Source organism: Acipenser ruthenus, chromosome 41 (genome assembly GCF_902713425.1).
Source record: "Acipenser ruthenus chromosome 41, fAciRut3.2 maternal haplotype, whole genome shotgun sequence".
NCBI classification, from domain to species: Eukaryota; Metazoa; Chordata; class Actinopteri; order Acipenseriformes; family Acipenseridae; genus Acipenser; species Acipenser ruthenus.
In genome coordinates this window covers 7,890,732-7,912,785 of record NC_081229.1, presented here as the reverse complement: position 1 = coordinate 7,912,785, position 22,054 = coordinate 7,890,732, and the positions used below count along the sequence as shown (strand labels likewise).

The 22,054-nt window shown below is 42.0% G+C and overlaps 1 protein-coding gene across 1 annotated transcript in view; it reads left to right on the top strand.

Annotated features, from left to right (window-relative positions):
• Positions 1-370: 370 nt before the first annotated feature.
• LOC117434206 (H-2 class I histocompatibility antigen, Q9 alpha chain-like) overlaps positions 371-22,054 on the top strand; it is a 37,483-nt gene continuing 15,799 nt past the window's right edge. Inside the window, exons 1-2 of the mRNA XM_059011077.1 lie at positions 371-564; positions 2,928-3,188. Of these exons, the coding sequence (XP_058867060.1) occupies positions 507-564; positions 2,928-3,188 (319 nt within the window). The 5' untranslated portion in view covers positions 371-506. The remainder of the gene's footprint in view (positions 565-2,927; positions 3,189-22,054) is intronic.

The window sequence follows — 22,054 nt, the reverse complement described above, 5'->3', positions numbered from 1 at the left end:
AGTCGCTAATGTGACTACTTTTATTACAGCTTTAAAAATGTCATCAAAATAATACTTTCAACATCCAATAAACCGCAAGGAAAATCACAATTCTAAAATGTGTTTAAAACAACAGAAACTAACTATTCGAGATAAAGTGTGTGTGTGTTTTATGAGGTAATCACTGTGCTCCAGTGCTATTAATAACCGCGCAGTATCCATCCAGCGTGTTTTCCAAACAGATCCTTTCAGTTTCTGAGATGCAACCTGTGAAACTCTATTCTACCCGGAGACTGCTGATGCTGCGCGTCCTATTGGCTGAGAGCCGCCAGGGCGGCCAATCACAATATTCCGAGTGAGACAACCTTCTTATAATGAGACAGGACTGCAGAATTGTTCAGTGCGTCTCGGTGTGAGCTGAGGCTGGACGTTATAGAGAGCTCGCTAACAGATTGTTCAGGAGTCTAGTTATTATCCGCGAAAATCGAGTTTATTCTTTATTGTTTTGATTTGTGAAGAGTGTGGAGATGTTGAGGGCGGTTGTGCTGGCGATCCTGTGCTGCGTTCATGCGGAGTCTGGAACAAGTGAGTTTACAATCCTATCAGCATATTATTATTATTATTATTATTATTATTATTATTATTATTATTAATAATAATATTAATAATAATATCTTCACAGGGCAACCTTGGTACTTTATGTCTCATTTCAGTGGCTTATAATAAAACGTACAGTGAAGAAGTTATATGTTGTTTTTTTTTTGTTTTTTTTTTCATTTAAAATAACCGTAGTAAATTTAATTACAAAAATACGTTAAAAAAGGTAAAACAATCGCTGTTAACCGGTAGTTTTCTTGTTAGTGGAATGGATTGGGATGTGAATTGACTGGACAGTGTGGGTCGGTGTCATTCTACTGTCATATTATACTAATATGGAGGAGATTACACCGAGTGTTTATATTCTGCTGACTTTAAATTCACTTCTGAAAACAAATCAGGTCGAATTGTAAGTACGTCATTGCTGATATCATTTAGAATGCACGAACAGTCATGTGACTGGATTGTTTAGAATTAAGTTATATTTCTGTGTCTATCCATAATTGTAAAATAGTGCTACATTTAGAAATACTAAGAGAAATGTAATCAGTGTAATGAGAGATGTTTCGACTAGAAGTATTTCTCAGTGTCTTCAAGCCAGTCTTATTACACTGATTTAGTTTCTTTTGTTTTTCGGGTCTCGTTTTATGAATTTAGTTTAAATGAGTTTTGTTTGAAAGGTTATTTCTAGAGCGTCCGCTAGATGGCACCAGAGCCCGCGTCTCTGCGGGATTCAGTCAAACCGTGAAAAGTATGTTGCGCCAAGTGTGAAAAAAAAAAAAAATTTACTAGGTGTTTCCGAATTTAACTTAAATCACGTAATTTGGCCTAGATTTACCCAAACTGTTTATATTTATTACATATTTAGCATAATACATAAATGTTAACAACAGTCTTTAACGTAATTTGTAGTTTGATATAATTTATAAATGTTGAAAACGTTCGTCACGGGGCTCCCGAGTGGCGCATCCAGTAAAAGCACTCGCTAGAGTTGGGGAGGGAGGGTTAGGTCGCCCAGGGTGTCCTCGGCTCACCGCGCACCAGCGCCCCCTGTAATCTGGCCGGGCGCCTGCGGGCTTGCCTGTAAGCTGCCCAGCGCTGCATTGTCCTTCGACGCTGTAGCTCTGAGGCGGCTGCACGGTGAGTCTGCAGAGTGTAAAGAAGTGGACAGCTGACCACACACGCTTCAGAGGACAGCGTGGGTTCATCTTCGCGGTATGCTGAGCCTAAAAATAATTGGGCATTTCAAATTGGGGAGAAATTAATAAAAATAAGTGGCAACGACTAAATTAAAAAGAAAACGTTCGTCACAAACTCAACATTTTAAATCAATATGACAATTAAAAAGCTTCAGTCTTTACATTTTTTTTTACACTTGACATCAACATTTAGCTGACAGATACATGCGAAATACAGCTTTGTTGTTCGCAATGAAATCTGGAAAAATAAATCTGGTCAAATAAACCAGTTTTTTTTTAAATGAATATTTCTTTTCCGAGCTAAACCTGCAGCTCACATGCAGATGAGTCCCTGCCCATGGAAGCGTTTGCCGCAGGGATTCCACACACAGGAGGCGGATCCACAGGGCCGGGTTCGAAAGTTCGAAGGCTCGCTCGCTAGCCAGGGATTCGAAGATTGTTTTAAACCTTCGAAGGTTCATCAGATGTCATTTACATGTTTTTTGTTTTTTTCGTTTCCTGTTAACAGAAACTGTTTAACATTATATGAATGCTATAAATCACACATTAAATGTCACTCACATGCAAAATTCGATCTTTTGATTTGTGTAATGCATAATACGTAAACAAAAGTTGTTATTAAAATCCAACCAAATCGTTATACGTAGCAACTCTAGCAGGGTATAGTATCCAAAACACTGGGGGGGGGGGGGGGGGGTTGTAGAGCTTCAGTAAAGCATGTACTGAATACCTCGTGTACAAGACAGTGTAGCTATGGTGACATCACCTGTTAATTATGCAAATGAGTGCCATCGAAGGTTCGAACCTTCCATCGATCATGTGATCTGAACCTTCGAAGGTCAAAATCTACCCTTCGTTGCGGCCCTACTATAAACTGTCCTCGGGGCATCAGATGATTGGAGGGCGTTCGTCCAGCAACTCCAGCCTTTCACTTCCTGAGCTCTGCACCTCTCTGACATCAACCTGTCCTGACCCAACCCCAACCCGACCCTAAACCCCCGACCCCAACCCTAACCATAACCCCAAACCCGACCCCAACCCCAACCCCATCCCAGCGCCTCAAAGTTGTACTTGTTATCCAGGTATCCCTCCTGAGACACAGAGAGCTGCTTGTGTCAGTTAGACTAACCAGTGTGTCCTTCCCTGTCCCAGGAACCCACTCCCTGCGGTATTTCTTCACGGGGGTCTCAGAGGGGACGGGGTTCCCTGAGTTCACTATAGTGGGGCTGGTGGACGATGTGCAGCATGTGCACTACGACAGTGTCACCAAGAAGATGAGACCCACACAGGACTGGATGGAGAGATCTGAGGGGCCGGAGTACTGGGAGGGACAGACCCAGATTGCCGTTGGTGATCAGCAGAATTTCAAAGCCAATATTGGAGTCGCAATGCAGCGCTTCAACCAGACTGGAGGTGAGTACAGAGTCACACACACATGCACGCACACACATGCACACTGAGACACGCACGCACGCACACACACACACGCATGCACACACACACGCATGCACACACACACACACACTCCTCACTTCAAGATATTCAGTCACTTGCAACTCTCATTTACCTCTTAAATGAATGATATTCTATTTCCACACAGTTTAGAACTGAGGCCCACAATTTTAATAAGCTGCTGTTATTACCAGTTAAAAAAGCGAACACATCTCCAGATACAGTGACGTGAATGCTGTGTACAGTAAACCTGTCGCTTAAAATCTCCTTGACTGCAGCAAACAAATAAAAAATAAAATACCGTATTACTTCAATTTAGCGCCGCGGCGTTTATTTTAAATTGATCAAAATGACAGCAGCCCTTAAACGAGGGCGCTGATTATACAAGGGCGGCCTTTATTAATAATACTATGCTTTACAAACGGCGCCATGAGAGGCTCTGATCTGCAGCATTATACTCTTGTGTGTTTTTGGGGCTTGAATACGGTACATTTACTGACAGTTAACGAGAGCCTATTAGTAGGGACCTACCTAAATCGCGATTTCACGGAAATCGTGAAATTGAGGGGTCACCTCGAAATTTACCTCTTTGGGGCCAATGCATAAAACAAGTACGGAGAGGAAAAAAGAAACCTCGTTTAAATAAACTACTGCACAACGCAAGCGACGCAAACTGCGTGTCTTCCTTCTGTAGATAGCCCTTTTTTATTCCTTCGCTGTCCCGTGTGCATTGCACTTAAGCAAAAACAAACAAACAAAAAACGTCCACAAATAACATTTACACAAAGCAGTTAACATTCTTGTTTACTATTATTATTATTATTTATTTCTTAGCTGACGCCCTTATCCAGGGTGACTTACAATTGTTACAAGATATCACATTATTTTTACATACAATTCCCCATTTATACAGTTGGGTTTTTACTGGAGCAATCTAGGTAAAGTACCTTGCTCAAGGGTACAACAGCAGTGTCCCCCACCTGGGATTGAACCCACGACCCTCCGTTCAAGAGTCCAGAGCCCTAACCACTACTCCACACTGCTGCCCTACTATTCAAATGACAATTTTAATCAGCCTATCAGTGTGTCTGTACTGCTTTTATTTGACATGTACTGTGCAGGAGGGGGCGGGACAAAGTTGGTGCTGCATTGTTTTGATTTAGGTTGCTAAAATCTAGTTTTTAGCATTGGAGGTAAATAGTAGAAATGGACGACAAAGAAAGCAAACTATATTTCGGATGATGATCGTTTCAAGATATTTCCCAAATAAACTACATGCAGACTGAGGTAATTGTTTTCCATCTTAATGTGTCTTTGGAGAAAATACGATCGATCGCTATTTAGCTTCAGAATCGCACATTAAACAAAAGGCTACTACAGAGGCTGCTGAACAGAACGTAAAATAAACAGCTTTCAGAAACCAAACTGGAAAGTCAGTGCAGACAAAAAGTATTCCTGTCTGCAAGTTAAATCAGTACTAAAATGATCCAGCACAGCCACCTCGCTTCAACCTGCTGCTTACTTTTTAAACGCAGCTGGAATTTTAGACCCGAATAGCCACGTTTTCTTTTGACTTGGTAGTGATAAAATAGATTATTGGATAGGACAAATAACACGACAATGAATGTGCTGCATATATAGCCTTGTGGCAATGTGCCCCGCCCCTGTGTGTTTTGTGTTTTATGTTGTATGTTGCGTGTGTAAATGTTGGTGTATTGTAGTTGGCTGCACAGGATATAAATGGGTGTGTGCAGCACGAGTTATTTAAAATGTATAATTGTATTTAAGCACGAGGATTGCACATCACTTCACGTGCATTTAAAGTAATTAATATGTGAGCACGGGGTTGCACATAATTAATTCACGTGCTGGGATTCAAGTGAATAATTAATTAGTAGTTGAATCCCGGCACAACAGTATATATAGATGCACATTTCATTCACTCGGGGTTGTGTGTTCGGTGAGTGGAGAACGGGAGAGAGGAGAAGGAGAAATAGAAATAACAATTGCTATCGCGTGCTGGTAGGACCAGCACGATACTTGTTTGTTTGTTTAAACTCACCGTGTTTGTGTGTCTGTCCGTCCACCGTTTGTTAATGTTAGTCTGTTTTGTTTGTCTATTTATTTTGGCGTAAAGTGCCGTGTCCTGTCTTCTGTTTGTTTAAACCTTTTATTTATAATAAACCGCGCAACAGCGCTTTCATCATTTCACCTCATCTGTTCTGTCCTGTGTTATTTCCTGGATCTGACGGCACCACTCAGCCAGCCGTGTGACAAGCCTTTATTGAAGTATGCCAGATGCCCTTGTGTAACCGAGTTTTTGGGCTGTTTCTAATCAATTTCCACATCTGTATAACTTGGCAAATTTTGCCTTAACTTCCAGCCATTTCAGTGGATGCAGAGCGTGCAGTCTCAATGTATGGGCAAGTCAACTGCAGGGGGATATTGCATGCTTGCCTTTATTAATAAATGCCAGCACTCTGTTTTAGTAAGGAAGCAAGTACCACTATTTTAGGCTTTATAGTGCTCTGAAATACTGTCTACTTAGGTTTATTTAATGTTTAAACAGGTCTGCGAAATGTCTCGAAATCCTAATTTTATTCCGCAACATACCCGTGAAAAATACATAAATTTACCGCGATTTAAGTAGACCCCTACCTATTAGATGGGAGTTGGGAGGTCAGGGGAGTACTGTACCAGCAAATCAGGAGTGTGTATTGGTCGCTAAGGGGTGGGACAAGAAAAGGAGAGAGAACGGTATTTGAGTGTGATGCAGTTGTTTTTCTTAAGGAAAAATATTATCTCTGAATATTGGTTTGATTTCTGTTAAAACTAATACTCAGTTATTTTATTTTTTTCTCACTGTAATTTACCTGCCTGTTTGTAATTTCTCTGTAAGAGAAACCGAAATAGATTGTAAGCAAGTTTTATTTTATATAATTGTACAGGACTGAGTAAAATTCCAATTGAATAAAAAACAAAACAACTAAACCCCCTACAAAAAGATATCTTCAGCCAGCTTCGGGTAGCGCTGAGAGTGACCGGCAAAGCTCTTAAGTTTCTCTGAGTTTTAAGTTTTCACAATCCAATCTGACGACGAGGTAAACAGACAACCCTTGTTTTTCCCCTGCTGTGTTGGCACTTCTGGAAAAAAAGGGACGTGAAGGACTGCTGTGCTGTAAGTAGTTCATCTTGGGTTGTCTGTCGGGACTGTACTATAAAATAACATTTGCTTACTAAGGTGGGTGTACATTAGTTTGTATTACATGCTGGGTTGAGGTTGCAGTCTTTACGTTTATTGGGAGCAGCGTTTATTCAAGGGCGGCGTCTATTAAAAAGCTGAGAGGCGTTAATTTGAGGGCAGCATTAATTCAAAGTAATACAGTAAAAACACAAAATAAATAAATGTGTAAAACCCCAGATCACAGTGATTATCGTTCAGAGGGAGGCAGAGATGGAAAATAAAACAGGAAAGTATCAGTCAGGGTGTTCAATGAGTTCTGAAGCATGTGGTGCTTACAGGGTAGTAGGGGCACCCGTCTCATCGAGGCGCAGGGGCACGTTCATTTCTGCATGGTGTAAACGTGCTGGGCTAGTCATGGTCTGCTTGTAGTGTCTGACAAAGCGCTCCATCAGTGCAATGAAGGAGTTTTATTACAGCCCTGCTCACAGCAAGACAAGCTCACCATGAAGACACACTGACTGTAAGCATCAAGGCTCCTGCAACACAAGACTGCCTGGACACAGAACTGGTATTTGCTAAGAAAACTGATGAATACTGTCATGCAAAACATTCTCTTTCACTCAACTTAAATGTACCCCTCCTGCTTTAACCCTTTGCGGCCCTATGTTGGACCAGGTCTGACATTACAATTTTTCCTTTCCGGTCCGACATCATCAAAAAGATGACAAGCACAGGTCTCTAGTCATTTTTTCTCCAGAAAAAGCCAAGAAAACCTTTCAATGGCTGAGTGAGTCCGATAGGAGCCGAGAGAAGCCGAAAAAATAAAATAAAAAGGGGCGGATCTCATGAATACTGATAGCCCCGACTACAACGCTCAAAGACTATCACAGACATTTGCAGAGCTTTTTGAGATGTTATAGTAATAAAATAATGACTTGGATCGCATTATCGAGGAGTTTGGTGATAAAACGAGTGATCAAGAGATGATTTATCAGTATGCACGACTATGAAGAGGTATGTGAAAAATACAACGAACAAGGGGTGGGGCGGGGCTGGAGATGCAGTACTGAGTGTCCTGTTGATATGCAGTGCCTTTTAAACCTGTTTTACTGTGGAAAAAATACTTTTAAACAGCGCGTCTAAAATAAACTGCGCGTGTGAAAATAAATTGGACCCGACGCGCCTGAGACGTGCTGAATAAATGGACCGCTAAGGGTTAAATACAGGGTTGACTGTATTCTGCTTCAGTCTTAAGCAACTCAATATATTTAAATACACAGATGATAATGTTTGTGATGTTGATTTCTACAAATGCACGGGGAGTGAAGGCTGAGGCTGTTTCAGTATGAACACAATGAAAGCAGATTCCCACTGTAGAGAGAGCAAGGAGCTGACCTGCTTCTGAACACAATCCATGAAATAAGATTCCCTCTGTAGAGAGAGCAAGGAGCTGACCTGCTTCTGAACACAATCCATGCAGACTGCAGGTACAAAGGGATCTGGTCTGTTGTAATAATGCATCAAAAGCAAGATTTATGACAATCTTTGAATTTAACAAAGGCAATAGACAAATTTAAGAAAGGCTATGTATGCAAATTTAATTAATACTGCCCTGTACACATTTTACTTAGCCCAACATAGTGACCTTCATGTTATGCATGGCATCGTATGCTGATTAGACGGCAGAGACAGCACCACGAGGCAACCAAAAGAAGCTATTGACCATTTACACTGTGCAAACGTTTCAGGCAGCGTTTGACTTTTTGTATAGTTTGTCTACTACACTTTAGCCTGTGGTAAATAAAATCCAACCTGTTGATTTTTTTATTTGACTTTGGTGTTTTTTTCTCAGCGTGTGGATCTAGGGGCTTGTGATTTCTGATCTATTGGAGATCCACGCACTGGTTACTTCTGTTTTAGCGCAGTAAGAAAATATAGGCTGTCAGTAGATTGATAATAAAAAGGTAAATTGATAATTTACCTTTGATTAGTAAATGCCTATAAAAACTATTCAAATGTGCACATGTCTGGTATTTTTGAATTCGGGACACTCGGAGCAATTCAAGACTAATGTATTTTTACTTGTGGAACTAAAGCTGTCAATATTCTGCCATCTTGTATGACAAGTCACATGACAAGCTACGTCACTTAAACCTGCTTCACCATTGGTTGACACTCTTATGACTAATCGGTCTCAGTCAGTCTTGGTCGGCAACCGCTGCACACAGACAGACTGATCACATCTGAACGAAACTGCGTCTGAAAAAGATTCAACATGTTCAATCTTCAAATCTGAAGACATCCCGACTGAAATCTGCATAATCTTGGTTTTAAGTGCACGCACACAGATACGATTCATCCAGACTGTGTGCGGTCAGTTGAGATGAGATGAGTCGGGACGGCTTGAGTCGGGCTGTGTGCGGCGGGCTTTATTCGTCTTCTGCTGTCAGCTGATATCCCAGCATGCCTTTCTTAAAGGAGTACCGCCTCTATACATGACGTCACTCCCCCAATGTCTCAGAACAAGAGGAACGCGTGTTTTTTTGTTTGTTTGTTTTCGGTACATTACCCGGAAGTAATGGTAATGTTTTTCAATAGAAGTAGCCGACGCAGATCTCGTTCTGGACGGAGATCGCGCCGGATCTCGTTCTGGACGGAGATCGCGCCGGATCTCGTTACGGACGGAGATCGCGGCGGATCTCGTTCTGGACGGAGATCGCGTCGGATCTCGTTCCGGACGGAGATCGCGGCGGATCTCGTTCTGGACGGAGATCGCGCCGAATCTCGTTCCGGACGGAGATCGCGGCGGATCTCATTACGGACGGAGATCGCGGCGGATCTCATTACGGACGGAGATCACGCCGGTCGCAGCTTATTCTGAAAGCCTGATCAATCCCTAAATATTCCCAGCTTTGTGTTGAGTTGGTGATAATTTGAGTTTCGCAAGCTACAAAACTTCATTAAAAAAATATATAGTTCTATTAATTTACTCAGAAGCGCAACCACGACACATTTGGTCTCCTCATCCCTCCTCCCTCTCTCCCCATCCCTCTTCTCTCCACACCCCTCCTCTGTCTCCATCCCTCCTCTCTCCTCATCCCTCCCCTCCCCATCCCTCCTGTCTCTCCCCATTCCTTCTCTCTCCTCACCCCTTCACTCTGTCCCCATCACTCCTCTCTCTCTCCTCACCCCTCCTCTCTTCACACTCCTCTCTCTCCTCATGAAGGATGAAATGATTTTTCAATAGTATGATGTATCGTGATTATGAATATTCGTGATAATGGTATTGTGGACGTTTAATTATTCGATAATCGTAGAAAATGATAGTCACATACAAATACGGTTGGAAGCAGAACAGATGCTTTTCTCTCCAAATAAAGATAAAATCATAGGTGTGTACTCGGGCTGCTACGATTAAATCAAAAATGGATTTTTTTATTGATTCCATTCCTCATTATATAAATACTGGATAATCGATTTAATAATTACATTTTTGTAACGCGCAGAGTTAATAACATTATTTAAGTTTATCAATGAAGCTGCACCGATTGCCTTGCCTGGCTATTTACAGTATTTCTGCCAGACAAGCAGTGGGCGTGTTCTTCTTCTCCTGCTCGTGTTAACCAGCATCTGATTTGCTGGTCCCATCCTACCAGCCAATCAGATTTGAAAATGCTTTGTAAGTACGCCCCTCTGTGTGTTCACTGTGTAAACAAAAAACAAAGGATGAAGCATGCACCTTGTATCCAGAGCAGGATGACAGGCTTGTATTCATGACAAGCAGCCTGGAAATAAAAACACTGAAAAAAAACAGACTCTATGGAGTTTCAAAATGAACTGTTATATAATGAATATTTAACAATATTCAATAACATAAAAATGAATAAGGAAATGATCAGTGATGTTAAATGCAATTTTGGAGTAAGGATCAGCTAGCGGGTATGCATGCTGTGGGAAGGAAATCAATGTGTTGTTATTATGATGATGTTTTAGGCAGGGTTTTCCGCATTGTGTGTTTCACAGATCGTGAAGGTTAGGTGGTACAGTATTAACAAGATGCAATGCGTGATGCTGCAGCTGCCACTGAATTAAAAAACACAGTTTTCATAAACTCGTGTCTAGTTTATATAGCTTACATTCCACAGTACTGTAATGTGTTTGGAATAAATATTTTAGTGACTCTCCTGTAGTGTGTTAAACTTGCTTTAGGCTTGTTGCGAATGTGTTTTTTTATTTTATTTATTCTCTTGACACTACCCAGGTGTAATTACCGCTTGCATTCAGTTGTTGTTCACGAGCTTTACTGAACTGCAGTGATATTAAAATAATCACGTCACAGGAAGAGGAATGCACCCAGGATGTCTGGCACAATCATCGATATTTACTAGAATGATTAGATTTTGTTGCCCAATTAATCCATTGCTATTTTGAGGCTTAACTGACAGCCCTAGTGTGTACTTTCACTACAAAAAAATACATAGCGGGGAAATACCACAGGATGTGCATCCGATCCGCAGAATGTGACAAAAACAACGAAGGCAGGAACAGCTTCAAACGTGCCCTTCCGTACGCAGCACCCGCGGAGTTAAAGACGCCAGCAGTCAACAAGCAAGGAGGTCACTTTAATAACACCCCTCTCCAGTGCGGCTCCCTCCCTGCACTGTGCTCTGTACCACCCTCAATTATCAGGGTAGAATTTCAATACGTTCATTAAAATGGACGCGTTATAGGCTGTTATGCCACCAGAGAAACAGGCTGCCTCGGGTAAAGCTGAGAACGGGATTGAAATGTGTTTTCATACATTACAAATGAAATAACGACAAAAACAGTAATAAAAAAGGAATCTGCATGAAGAACATCAGGCCCATGCTGCTCTGTTCCATGCTTACAGGTTGTGTAGTACTAAATCATTTATTTTGCAGACTATCTGAAAAATAGAGAATAGTTCGCAGTGTATGTGTGTAAAGCAAGTACTTTAAATGTATTGACAGAAATCCAGATGCTTGATTTTGTTTCTAAGTACATTTAAATAAATAATAAAATGTGTAAATAAAGCAGGAGGAGCTTGCAGTCCCATTTTGACAGACTTTAATAAAGGGATCATTTTTTGCATCTATTAATGATGGTGATAGAAGGACAGTTTCATTCAGATTATTTATGTTTCTTCCTCCTGTGTGCTGGTATTGTTTTTCGTTCTTTCTAGAATCTTGCTCTTTTTTATAGTCTGTAGCTTCCTTGTGTTGCAGACCATGTCCCGCAGATAAAGACAGATCTTGTTGTTTTTTTCTTTTTATTCAGTTAAAGTGTAAAATAACCGCTACTATCGTGATAATCGGTGTATTGTGAGAGTGGGCTCACAACTATTCATGGAAATGTACTATCATTTCATCCCTACTCCACACCCCTCCTCTCTCCTCATCCCTCCGCCCTCTCTCCTCATCCCTCCGCCCTCTCTCCTCATCCCTCCGCCCTCTCTCCTCATCCCTCCGCCCTCTCTCCTCATCCCTCCTCTCTCTCCTCATCCCTCCTCTCTCTCTCCTCATCCCTCCTCCCTCTCTCCATCCCTCCTCTCTCCTCATCCCTCCTCCTCATCCCTCCGCCCTCTCTCCATCCCTCCTCTCTCTCCTCACCCCTCCGCCCTCTCTCCATCCCTCCTCTCTCTCTCCTCACCCCTCCTCTCTCTCTCCTCACCCCTCCTCTCTCTCTCCTCATCCCTCCTCTCTCTCCTCACCCCTCCTCTCTCCTCACCCCTCCTCTCTCTCCTCATCCCTCCTCTCTCCTCACCCCTCCTCTCTCTCCTCACCCCTCCTCTCTCTCCTCATCCCTCCTCTCTCTCCTCACCCCTCCTCTCTCTCTCCTCATCCCTCCTCTCTCCTCATCCCTCCTCTCTCTCTCCTCACCCCTCCTCTCTCTCTCCTCATCCCTCCTCTCTCTCTCCTCATCCCTCCTCTCTCTCCTCACCCCTCATCTCTCTCTCCTCATCCCTCCTCTCTCTCCTCACCCCTCCTCTCTCTCTCCTCATCCCTCCTCTCTCTCCTCATCCCTCCTCTCTCTCTTCATCCCTCCTCTCTCCTCATCCCTCCTCTCTCTCTCCTCATCCCTCCTCTCTCTCCTCACCCCTCATCTCTCTCTCCTCATCCCTCCTCTCTCTCCTCACCCCTCCTCTCTCTCTCCTCATCCCTCCTCTCTCTCCTCATCCCTCCTCTCTCTCTTCATCCCTCCTCTCTCTCCTCATCCCTCCTCTCTCTCTCCTCATCCCTCCTCTCTCTCCTCACCCCTCATCTCTCTCTCCTCATCCCTCCTCTCTCTCTCTCCTCATCCCTCCTCTCTCTCTTCATCCCTCCTCTCTCTCTCCTCACCCCTCCTCTCTCCTCATCCCTCCTCTCTCTCCTCATCCCTCCTCTCTCTCCTCACCCCTCCTCTCTCTCTCCTCATCCCTCCTCTCTCTCCTCATCCCTCCTCTCTCTCTTCATCCCTCCTCTCTCTCCTCATCCCTCCTCTCTCTCTCCTCATCCCTCCTCTCTCTCCTCACCCCTCATCTCTCTCTCTTCATCCCTCCTCTCTCTCCTCATCCCTCCTCTCTCTCTCCTCATCCCTCCTCTCTCTCCTCACCCCTCCTCTCTCTCTTCATCCCTCCTCTCTCTCTACTCACCCCTCCTCTCTCCTCATCCCTCCTCTCTCTCTCCTCACCCCTCCTCTCTCTCTCTCCTCACCCCTCCTCTCTCTCTCCTCACCCCTCCTCTCTCTCTCCTCACCCCTCCTCTCTCTCTCCTTTCACCCCTCCTCTCCTCATCCCTCCTCTCACCTCATCCCTCCTCTCTCTCTCCTTTCACCTCTCCTCTCTCTCCTCATCCCTCCTCTCTCTCCTTTCACCCCTCCTCTCTCTCTCCTCATCCCTCCTCTCTCTCTCCTCACCCCTCCTCTCTCCCCACCCCTCCTCTCTCTCCTCACCCCTCCTCTCTCTCTTCACCCCACCCCTCCTCTCTCTCCTCACCTCTCCTCTCTCTCCTCATCCCTCCTCTCTCTCTCCTCATCCCTCCTCTCTCTCCTTTCACCCCTCCTCTCTCTCCTCACCCCTCCTCTCTCTTCTTACCCCTTCTCTCTCTCCTCACCCCTTCTCTCTCTCCTCACCCCTCCTCTCTCTCTCTCCTCACCCCTCCTCTCTCTCCTCATCCCTTCTCTCTCTCTCCTCATCCCTCCTCTCTCTCCCCATCCCTCCTCTCTGCTCATCCCTCCTCTCTCTCTCCTTTCACCCCTCCTCTCTCTCCTCATCCCTCCTCTCTCTCCTTTCACCCCTCCTCTCTCTCTCCTCATCCCTCCTCTCTCTCTCCTCATCCCTCCTCTCTCTCTCCTCATCCCTCCTCTCTCTCTCCTCACCCCTCCTCTCTCTCTCCTCATCCCTCCTCTCTCTCCTCATCCCTCCTCTCTCTCTCCTCATCCCTCCTCTCTCTCTCCTCATCCCTCTCTCCTCACCCCTCCTCTCTCCTCATCCCTCCTCTCTCTCTCTTCATCCCTCCTCTCTCCTCATCCCTCCTCTCTCATCCCTCCTCTCTCCTTTCACCCCTCCTCTCTCTCCTCATCCCTCCTCTCTCTCCTTTCACCCCTCCTCTCTCTCTCCTCACCCCTTCTCTCTCTCCTCACCCCTCCTCTCTCTCTCTCCTCATCCCTCCTCTCTCTCCTCACCCCTCCTCTCTCTCTCCTCATCCCTCCTCTCTCTCCTCACCCCTCCTTTCTCTCCTCATCCCTCCTCTCACCTCTCCTCACCCCTCCTCTCTCTCCTCACCCCTCCTCTCTCTCTCCACCCCTCCTCCTCTCTCTCTCCTCACCCCTCCTTTCTCTCCTCATCCCTCCTCTCACCTCTCCTCACCCCTCCTCTCTCTCTCCACCCCTCCTCCTCTCTCTCTCCACCCCTCCTCCTCTCTCTCTCCTCACCCCTCCTCTCTCCTCATCCCTCCTCTCTCCTCACCCCTCCTCTCTCCTCATCCCTCCTCTCTCCTCATCCCTCCTCTCTCTCCTCATCCCTCCTCTCTCTCTCCTTTCACCCCTCCTCTCTCTCCTCACACCTCCTCTCTCTCTCCTTTCACCCCTCCTCTCTCCTCATCCCTCCTCTCTCTCATCCCTCCTCTCTCTCCTCACCCCTCCTCCTCTCTCCTCACCCCTCCTTTCTCTCCTCATCCCTCCTCTCACCTCTCCTCACCCCTCCTCTCTCTCTCCACCCCTCCTCCTCTCTCTCTCCTCACCCCTCCTCTCTCCTCATCCCTCCTCTCTCCTCACCCCTCCTCTCTCCTCATCCCTCCTCTCTCCTCATCCCTCCTCTCTCTCCTCGTCCCTCCTCTCTCTCCTTTCACCCCTCCTCTCTCTCCTCATCCCTCCTCTCTCTCCTCACCCCTCCTCTCTCTCTCCTCATCCCTCCTCTCTCTCCTCATCCCTCCTCTCTCTCTTCATCCCTCCTCTCTCTCCTCATCCCTCCTCTCTCTCTCCTCATCCCTCCTCTCTCTCCTCACCCCTCATCTCTCTCTCCTCATCCCTCCTCTCTCTCTCTGCTCATCCCTTCTCTCTCTCTCCTCATCCCTCCTCTCTCTCCCCATCCCTCCTCTCTGCTCATCCCTCCTCTCTCTCTCCTTTCACCCCTCCTCTCTCTCCTCATCCCTCCTCTCTCCTTTCACCCCTCCTCTCTCTCCTCATCCCTCCTCTCTCTCTCCTCACCCCTCCTCTCTCTCCTCATCCCTCCTCTCTCTCTCCTCACCCCTCCTCTCTCTCTCCTCATCCCTCCTCTCTCTCTTCATCCCTCCTCTCTCTCCTCATCCCTCCTCTCTCTCTCCTCATCCCTCCTCTCTCTCCTCACCCCTCATCTCTCTCTCTTCATCCCTCCTCTCTCTCCTCATCCCTCCTCTCTCTCTCCTCATCCCTCCTCTCTCTCCTCATCCCTCCTCTCTCTCTCCTCACCCCTCCTCTCTCTCCTCACCCCTCCTCTCCTCACCCCTCCTCTCTCTCTCCTCACCCCTCCTCTATCTCTTCTTCCCTCCTCTCTCTCTCTTCACCCCTCCTCTCTCCTCACCCCTCCTCTCCTCACCCCTCCTCTCTCTCCTCATCCCTCCTCTCTCCCCTCACCCCTCCTCTCTCTCTCTTCATCCCTCCTCTCCTCACCCCTCCTCTCTCTCCTCATCCCTCCTCTCTCTCTCTCTCTCCTCTCCCCTTAATTCAGAACAGGCTGTTATTGAGATCTGTGCGCTGTGTCAGTGCATCGTGTCTGTGAGCTTTAATTCAGAACAGGCTGTTATTGAGATCTGTGCGCTGTGTCAGTGCATCGTGTCTGTGAGCTTTAATTCAGAACAGGCTGTTATTTGAGATCTGTGCGCTGTGTCAGTGCATCGTGTCTGTGAGCTTTAATTCAGAACAGACTGTTATTGAGATCTGTGCGCTGTGTCAGTGCATCGTGTCTGTGAGCTTTAATTCAGAACAGGCTGTTATTGAGATCTGTGCGCTGTGTCAGTGCATCGTGTCTGTGAGCTTTAATTCAGAACAGGCTGTTATTGAGATCTGTGCGCTGTGTCAGTGCATCGTGTCTGTGAGCTTTAATTCAGAACAGGCTGTTATTGAGATCTGTGCGCTGTGTCAGTGCATCGTGTCTGTGAGCTTTAATTCAGAACAGGCTGTTATTGAGATCTGTGCGCTGTGTCAGTGCATCGTGTCTGTGAGCTTTAATTCAGAACAGACTGTTATTGAGATCTGTGCGCTGTGTCAGTGCATCGTGTCTGTGAGCTTTAATTCAGAACAGACTGTTATTGAGATCTGTGCGCTGTGTCAGTGCATCGTGTCTGTGAGCTTTAATTCAGAACAGACTGTTATTGAGATCTGTGCGCTGTGTCAGTGCATCGTGTCTGTGAGCTTTAATTCAGAACAGACTGTTATTGAGATCTGTGCGCTGTGTCAGTGCATCGTGTCTGTGAGCTTTAATTCAGAACAGGCTGTTATTGAGATCTGTGCGCTGTGTCAGTGCATCGTGTCTGTGAGCTTTAATTCAGAACAGGCTGTTATTGAGATCTGTGCGCTGTGTCAGTGCATTGTTTTACTCTTAGTGTTGTCAGGATCTTTATTAAAAGCTCCATTACATCACGGTGTTGTAATATTAATAACATGTTTTTCATATTATTATTTAATAATAGGTTACCTTTAGGCTTCGTAGTTCACAAAGATTACACTGAATCTCTGGATACTTTATATGACAGGTTTTTTTTCACACATGCAGTTGCAATATATTAGCGAAAGAGAAATAAACACAGTACATGCATTATTTTGTATATGGGTTATGATATAAGCAGAGATAATTTATCATTTGTCATGTGATTTATTTTTATGTGCAATTGTATTTGTGTTTAAAGTGTAATAAGAACAGTTTCCAATGCGACATATTATCTGTTATTTAATAATAGGTGTTCAGTTGAATTCCCAGTTTACAAAGACGTGGTAAACTCTCTCCAGAGCTGTCATTTTAAATGTGTAATCGCGTGGATATTTAGAGGGGCTTGTGAAGCGAGAGTCCCCACTTTAAATCTTCAACATACTTCTTATTATTATTCTTCGGCACGCTACTCCTCGTACACCGTTTAAGCTAGAAACGCCGTTCAAACTTTGAAACGTGTAGCCCGGTCTGGAATAGCGTGCTTGTATACAACGTTTTGATATCTTTTATACTTTTTAAACTATTAAGCTTTTTGTCCTTTTTTTGTCCATCTTCATTCACTTTAATGAGACTTTTTTCAACATTCTAAAGCTCCCCACTGTTTAAAAACTTCCATCATTCTCTTTACTGTAAACGGTGTAACTTTTGACACAAATCAGCTATTTTGACCACTTTCCCAACAAGTAAGACAAAAAGTTAGAGCATATGGAATCTTCCTCTACTTCTCAGCTATTCAAATCTGAAATCAAAACAGAAATAACTTTTACCAATCAAGAGGTACAGCTGTTTTAGTAACCGCACCAACTACATTTTCTGTGAACTTTTAGAAATAACTGCCATTTTGAGCACTTTCCCAACAAGTTAGACAAATACTTAGAGCAAATGAAATCTTCCTCTACTTCTCAGCTATTCAGATATGAAATCAAAACAGGAATGGCGTCTACCATTCAAGAGGTCCAGCTGTTTTAGTAACAGCATCAGCTTCTTTCAGGAGGCTGCTTCCCGCTGTTGAATTAACTGTCATAGAACTCTGAGAAATTTCAAATCCCAGCGCATTCTAACATGAGACAATCAGAAAACAACGTGACTTTGACACAAATCAGCTGCTTTGACCACTTTCCCAATAAAGCAAGCCCCACAACTGTACTGGTAAAGTTACCATCTCGTTATATCAGGTTTTCTTTGTACAGATACATGAAGGGAAGTGTTTGTAATCACTTTACCACGCAATTTATTGAAAAGGTTCAACGTCACCCAGCAGTTTACTGTGAAAATAATATAGCTCTGTTAGTGAGCCTACATGAACACTTATTAAACTCTGATTTGATTACCCCACAGTATATGACATGCCCATGAATGACATTTCTGAAAGGAAATACACATTAGGCAAGTCCTGATTTTAACTATGCATAGACATCAATTATACAGACAAAATAATGTTTTTAAAATATTTATGTTAAAAAAAACTAAAATACAGCGAGCAGTTTCCTGAAGATAAAATATATTTATAATACAAATTAAACGTAAATATATATTACGATAAATGTCTCCTTTTTAAACAAAGAAATACTGTCTGCAATACACTTTGATAAATAAGATGACAACAGATTTAAACAGATGACTGTCTGCAATGCAATACCTGTTTGCGTTTCTCAAAAAATTCCATTGAACCTTGCCTTTAAGTTGTAAGATTCACGCATGCGTAGAAAGCCTCAGAAAGGCACATGCTGACTGATTTCCCAGCTGCCTTGCTTCCTGTGACTCCGGCACTCTGTCACTCGTTTCTGCCTCAGTTGCAGCTTCTCTCAGACGGCCTCAGTTCTGCAGAGCTGCTCACAGATATGACCGCCTTTCCCTGCACTGCTGAATGCAATTCATTTAGGTGAGAGAATACACCTGCAAGGTGTGCCAGTGAAAGAAGCTGATCATTATCATCAATGAGATCAGCAGGGTGCTTTTCCTGAGCGAGGAAGGAACGCTCCTCTCCTCAAAGCTCCAGTAGACGCTGCAGCCTCTCCTCCAGGGGAAGCCGGTGTGTTTCAGTGTGCATTAATAGCTGTTCATGGCTCCGGATTCACAGAGCCAATCCTAAGAGCAGCGTGCATGTGAAGCACCGTCTCGATACAGGAGCTCACAGCCATGACTGCTGCGTTTGAAACAGCATGCAGTTCATGTTGTGACAGACAGAGCTCCAGGGTGCACACGCAGTGGGATTGTGTTTCGCTGTTCTGCAGCACTGCACCCAGGACCTCTCTGCTCTGTCGAGTCTCGCTGGTCATGTCAGTTCCTCAGCCGTCGGGTGCACGTTTCTGTTTTTTTTTCAATATGTTTTGTAACTAGGGGGGCACTGATAAGATTTTCCTGGCCGATCCCGATAGCCGATGATTATCGACCCGTATCGACCGATACTGATAACAACAGACAGTGCAGCTAAACTACTAGAACAACACACAGGACCTGTATGGAAACTGTTTATAATTATACACGTTTAAACATTAACAGATATCGTTTACTTGTGTATTTGACAAACACGATCAGGTATTGTTTACTTGTTGCATTTGCTTCAGAAAATGAACAACAAAGAATATTGCAGTATTATATTGTGTGCTGGACAGCAATTTATACATTTGTTTTACAACATAGTCACACAAAAATAACACTTTGCATTTGTACTATAAAAACACTTCTGTAGAAAAAATATATAATGAGACGGTCACTTTTATATAATGAGACAGTCACTTTTATATAATGAGACGGTCACTTTTATATAATGAGACAGTAACTTTTATATAATGAGACATTCACTTTTATATAATGAGACAGTAACTTTTATATAATGAGACATTCACTTTTATATAATGAGACAGTAACTTTTATATAATGAGACAGTAACTTTTATATAATGAGACAGTAACTTTTATATAATGAGACGGTAACTTTTATATAATGAGACGGTCACTTTTATATAATGAGACAGTCACTTTTATATAATGAGACAGTAACTTTTATATAATGAGACAGTAACTTTTATATAATGAGACAGTAACTTTTATATAATGAGACAGTCACTTTTATATAATGAGACAGTAACTTTTATATAATGAGACATTCACTTTTATATAATGAGACGGTCACTTTTATATAATGAGACAGTAACTTTTATATAATGAGACGGTCACTTTTATATAATGAGACAGTAACTTTTATATAATGAGACGGTCACTTTTATATAATGAGACAGTAACTTTTATATAATGAGACAGTAACTTTTATATAATGAGACATTCACTTTTATATAATGAGACATTCACTTTTATATAATGAGACGGTCACTTTTATATAATGAGACAGTAACTTTTATATAATGAGACGGTCACTTTTATATAATGAGACAGTAACTTTTATATAATGAGACAGTAACTTTTATATAATGAGACAGTAACTTTTATATAATGAGACAGTAACTTTTATATAATGAGACAGTAACTTTTATATAATGAGACATTCACTTTTATATAATGAGACAGTAACTTTTATATAATGAGACAGTAACTTTTATATAATGAGACAGTAACTTTTATATAATGAGACAGTAACTTTTATATAATGAGACGGTCACTTTTATATAATGAGACATTCACTTTTATATAATGAGACAGTAACTTTTATATAATGAGACAGTAACTTTTATATAATGAGACCGTAACTTTTATATAATGAGACAGTAACTTTTATATAATGAGACAGTAACTTTTATATAATGAGACAGTAACTTTTATATAATGAGACAGTAACTTTTATATAATGAGACATTCACTTTTATATAATGAGACAGTAACTTTTATATAATGAGACAGTAACTTTTATATAATGAGACCGTAACTTTTATATAATGAGACAGTAACTTTTATATAATGAGACAGTAACTTTTATATAATGAGACAGTAACTTTTATATAATGAGACAGTCACTTTTATATAATGAGACAGTAACTTTTATATAATGAGACATTCACTTTTATATAATGAGACAGTAACTTTTATATAATGAGACAGTAACTTTTATATAATGAGACAGTAACTTTTATATAATGAGACCGTAACTTTTATATAATGAGACGGTCACTTTTATATAATGAGACAGTAACTTTTATATAATGAGACAGTAACTTTTATATAATGAGACAGTAACTTTTATATAATGAGACAGTCACTTTTATATAATGAGACGGTCACTTTTATATAATGAGACCGTAACTTTTATATAATGAGACAGTAACTTTTATATAATGAGACAGTAACTTTTATATAATGAGACAGTCACTTTTATATAATGAGACGGTCACTTTTATATAATGAGACATTCACTTTTATATAATGAGACGGTCACTTTTATATAATGAGACAGTAACTTTTATATAATGAGACAGTAACTTTTATATAATGAGACAGTAACTTTTATATAATGAGACATTCACTTTTATATAATGAGACAGTAACTTTTATATAATGAGACATTCACTTTTATATAATGAGACAGTAACTTTTATATAATGAGACGGTCACTTTTATATAATGAGACAGTAACTTTTATATAATGAGACAGTAACTTTTATATAATGAGACCGTAACTTTTATATAATGAGACATTCACTTTTATATAATGAGACAGTAACTTTTATATAATGAGACAGTAACTTTTATATAATGAGACAGTCACTTTTATATAATGAGACAGTAACTTTTATATAATGAGACAGTAACTTTTATATAATGAGACATTCACTTTTATATAATGAGACAGTAACTTTTATATAATGAGACAGTAACTTTTATATAATGAGACAGTAACTTTTATATAATGAGACGGTCACTTTTATATAATGAGACAGTAACTTTTATATAATGAGACAGTAACTTTTATATAATGAGACAGTAACTTTTATATAATGAGACGGTAACTTTTATATAATGAGACAGTCACTTTTATATAATGAGACAGTAACTTTTATATAATGAGACATTCACTTTTATATAATGAGACGGTCACTTTTATATAATGAGACATTCACTTTTATATAATGAGACAGTAACTTTTATATAATGAGACAGTAACTTTTATATAATGAGACATTCACTTTTATATAATGAGACAGTAACTTTTATATAATGAGACAGTCACTTTTATATAATGAGACGGTCACTTTTATATAATGAGACATTCACTTTTATATAATGAGACATTCACTTTTATATAATGAGACAGTAACTTTTATATAATGAGACAGTAACTTTTATATAATGAGACAGTAACTTTTATATAATGAGACATTCACTTTTATATAATGAGACAGTCACTTTTATATAATGAGACGGTCACTTTTATATAATGAGACATTCACTTTTATATAATGAGACAGTAACTTTTATATAATGAGACAGTAACTTTTATATAATGAGA